Below are 3,302 nucleotides of genomic sequence, written 5' to 3'. Positions count from 1 at the left end.
AAACTGAAACTTTTAATATAAACAAAGTTGGAGATCATCAGGAGTTCCTATTGGTGGAGGGAATTGGGGTGTCCCGGGAGGGGTCCCAACAGTGAAGATGGCAGCCTAACATTGTCTTAGAAGCCTTGAGCCCATTTGCACTTGTGTTTTATGTGCATTGTATTTTGTGTGCATCACAGGGCTTCCGTTGGGAAGTTGCGGCTGCCATTTTGACTTTTTTGACCCCTCCTGCAGATACCTTTGTTTCCATCAGCAAAGGGGTTTTGATATCCTCCCTCTTCAGAGGACACTGTAGATCAAAGGTGACCAAACTTGGCCACTTAAAGATGGCTGGCTGGGGAATTCTGGGAGTTGAAGTCCACAGGTCTTCAAGTGGCCAAGGTTGGACATCCCTGATCTAGATGCTCAATGCAGTCTTGGCCCATCTTTCTCTCTTCCCAGGTGAACTTCCTCTGTCCTTGGCTGCTTGTACTAACCAGCTAGAAATGGTCAAGTATCTCTTGGATAACCCTCACCAGAAGGCCAGACTGACCGAACAGGATTCCATGGGCAACACCGTCCTCCATGCGTTGGTGATGGTGGCCAATGACATGGACAAGAACACTGAGGTCGTGGTTAAGATGTACGACGAGATCCTGAAGAAAGCAATTGAGATCAACCCTTCCTGCAAGTTGGAAGAGATTGTCAACCGGGAACAGCTGACCCCTTTGACTCTGGCTGTCAAGACTGGGAAAGTCGAGGTAATCTCCCCCCTCACCAGGATAGGTAGTGCTCAACGTACAGCCATTTGTTTAGTAACTGTTCTAAGTTACAACGGGATTGAAAAAAATGATTTACGGCCAATCCTTGTAGGATCTCCATGGTCATGTGATTAAAATTTCATTGCTTAGCAACCAGCATGTATTTAAAACAGTTGCAGTCCCGGGTTCATGAGATTACCATTTGTGACTTTCCCAGCGTTTCCGACAAGCAAAATCAATGGGGGAAAAGCCAGATTCACTTAATGACTGCATGATTCACCGCATGTCCACATGGTGGTTGGACAATGAGACCATCTTGGCTTTTGTGACCCACCCCCAGAGACACTCCAGCTCAACTGTTTTGGTCTCTCCAGATCCTCAAGCACATTCTCCACCGAGAGATTCCTGAGTTCCAGGACCTTTCGCGCAAGTTGACCGAGTGGACTTATGGTCCCATCCACACCTCCCTCTACGATCTGACCTCCATTGACACCTGTGAGAAGAACTCAGCGCTGGAGATCCTGGCCTACAACAGCGACACTCCAGTGAGTGGATGCAGTTAAGGAAGGTTCTCTGCCCTGAAATTCCTTCTTTCAGGACTGAGATCTCCTCCTCCTCTTTCTTCTCCTCCTCCTCCTCTTCCTCTTTCTCCTTTCTCCTGCTCATCTTCCTCTTTGTCCTCCTCCTCCTTTTCCTTCTCTTCTTCTTCTCCTCCTCCTCTTTCTTCTTCTCCTCCTCCTCCTCCTCCTTCTCTTTCTTCTTCTTCTTCTCCTCCTCCTCCTTTCTTCTTCTCTTGGTTCTCCTCCTTCTTTCTTCACTGCCTCCTCTTTCTTCTCCTCCTTTCTTCATTGCCTCCTCTTTCTTCTCCTCCTCCTCCTACTTTCTTCTCCTCCTCCTCCTTTTCCTCCTCTTTCTTCTCCTCCTCCTTTCTTCATCTCCTCCTCTTTCTCCTCCTCCTCCTACTTTCTTCTCTTTCTTCTTTTCCTCTTCCTTTTTTCATCTCCTCTTTCTCCTCCTCCTCCTCCTCCTCCTCTTTCTTCTCCTCCTCCCCCTCTTCCTCCTGGTTGCTGTGGGTATTGAGGACAATCTGTACTATTCAGTGATGGAATAATCTTGCTTGTAAATTCCTCAGAGAAGCAGTGGAAATTTGTTAAGATATTTAACAATTTAGTAGTTGGAGCAGTGCAGCAGTGTGGCAGAACCCACAGTTGTAGTTGATTGGAGAGTGCTGGCTCCTGCATGAGGCACTCTGTGCTGTGATTGGCTACTGTGGGTGTGGAGGGGGAGGTTCCCTTTTTCCCCACCTTTTTCTTCTCTGTGCCCTTTAGTGCTCTGTGATTTACCTCATGATGTGCCTGCTGTTGATTTACCTCATGATGCCCCTGTTTGCCTATTTAGTTTGCTGCATCTGTTTAGATGTAAAACATATTTATTTATATAAAACTACAAGTTTGTGTCACCATCTCTGACTCCATTTTGTACACCAGCAGCTGCTCAATTCCCTGCCATTCTCCCTCCACAGAACCGGTACAAAATGGTAGTCCTGGAGCCTTTGAACAACCTACTTCAGCACAAATGGGAATTTTTCATTAAAAAAAGGTTTTTCTTCAGTTTATGCTTCCACCTGATTTTCATGCTGGCCTTCACAACCACTGCTTACTTCCAGCCTCCAAAGGGTGAGGTAAATAGTCTTTAAACAAATGGATGCTTTGGGTATAAAGAACAGAACAAAACAGAGTTGGAAGAGACCAGGAGGTGTAGTCCAACCCCCTCCTCAAGCAGGAGACCCCCATACCATTTCAGACAAGTGGCTGTCCAGTCTCTTCTTAAAAACCTTCAGTGTTGGAGCATTCACAACTTCTGGAGTCAAGGAGTTCCACTGGTTAATTGTCCTCACTGTCAGAAACTTTCTCCTGAGTTCCAGGTTATTTTTCTCCTTGATTAGTTTCCATCTGTTGTTTCTTGTCTTGCCTTCTGGTGCTTTGGAAAATAGGGTGATTTCCCCTCCTTCTTTGTGGTACCCCCCCCCCCAAATACGGTACTGGAATTCTGCTATCATATCACCCTTAGTCTTTCTTTTCCTTAAACTAGATGTACCCAATTCTATCATCTTTGGTAGAATGGAATAGAATAGAACAGAACAGAATAGAATAGCTGTCATGGTTCTGAAAGAAATAACTTTTCAAAGAACTTTGAGGCTTAATTACCTTAAAGAATCCTTTAATAGGTTACATAATCAGGCACGAACAAAGTAAAGCCAAAGACTGAAACACCCCCCCATCCTAGCTCTCGCGACAAGCACAACTTCCTCCCTCCTTTCACAGTCATCAATCATATGCTCCAATTAAACAGAGGTGTGAAACTTCTTCTCGTCTCATCTTTGTTATTACAGACTGCTGCTGCTTTGACCTTGGCTGAGCTATGCTAAGATAATGTAGTTATTCACAGGCATTCCTCCCCCCTCATCTGGCCCGCAATGCCTGCTTTTGCTCTTGAAGCAATGTGTAGGCTAAATAAGATATGTTTGCTTCTTCACATATGTCAAGCAATAACATCCAATGT

At 45.4% G+C, this 3,302-nt stretch overlaps 1 protein-coding gene across 1 annotated transcript in view; it reads left to right on the top strand.

Moving 5' to 3' along the window:
- LOC107297814 (transient receptor potential cation channel subfamily V member 2-like) overlaps window positions 1-3,302 on the top strand; it is a gene marked incomplete at its 3' end in the record, with an annotated part of 14,178 nt that overhangs the window by 6,509 nt on the left and 4,367 nt on the right. Inside the window, 3 exon segments of the mRNA XM_029286391.1 lie at window positions 442-740; window positions 1,115-1,285; window positions 2,263-2,421. Coding sequence (XP_029142224.1) covers window positions 442-740; window positions 1,115-1,285; window positions 2,263-2,421 — 629 coding nt within the window.

Source organism: Protobothrops mucrosquamatus, unplaced genomic scaffold, assembly GCF_001527695.2.
Source record: "Protobothrops mucrosquamatus isolate PMUCROS unplaced genomic scaffold, P.Mucros_1.0 scaffold3542, whole genome shotgun sequence".
Taxonomy (NCBI): domain Eukaryota; kingdom Metazoa; phylum Chordata; class Lepidosauria; order Squamata; family Viperidae; genus Protobothrops; species Protobothrops mucrosquamatus.
The sequence above is the reverse complement of the archived record's forward strand: the minus strand, read 5'-3'. Positions and strand labels throughout refer to the sequence as shown.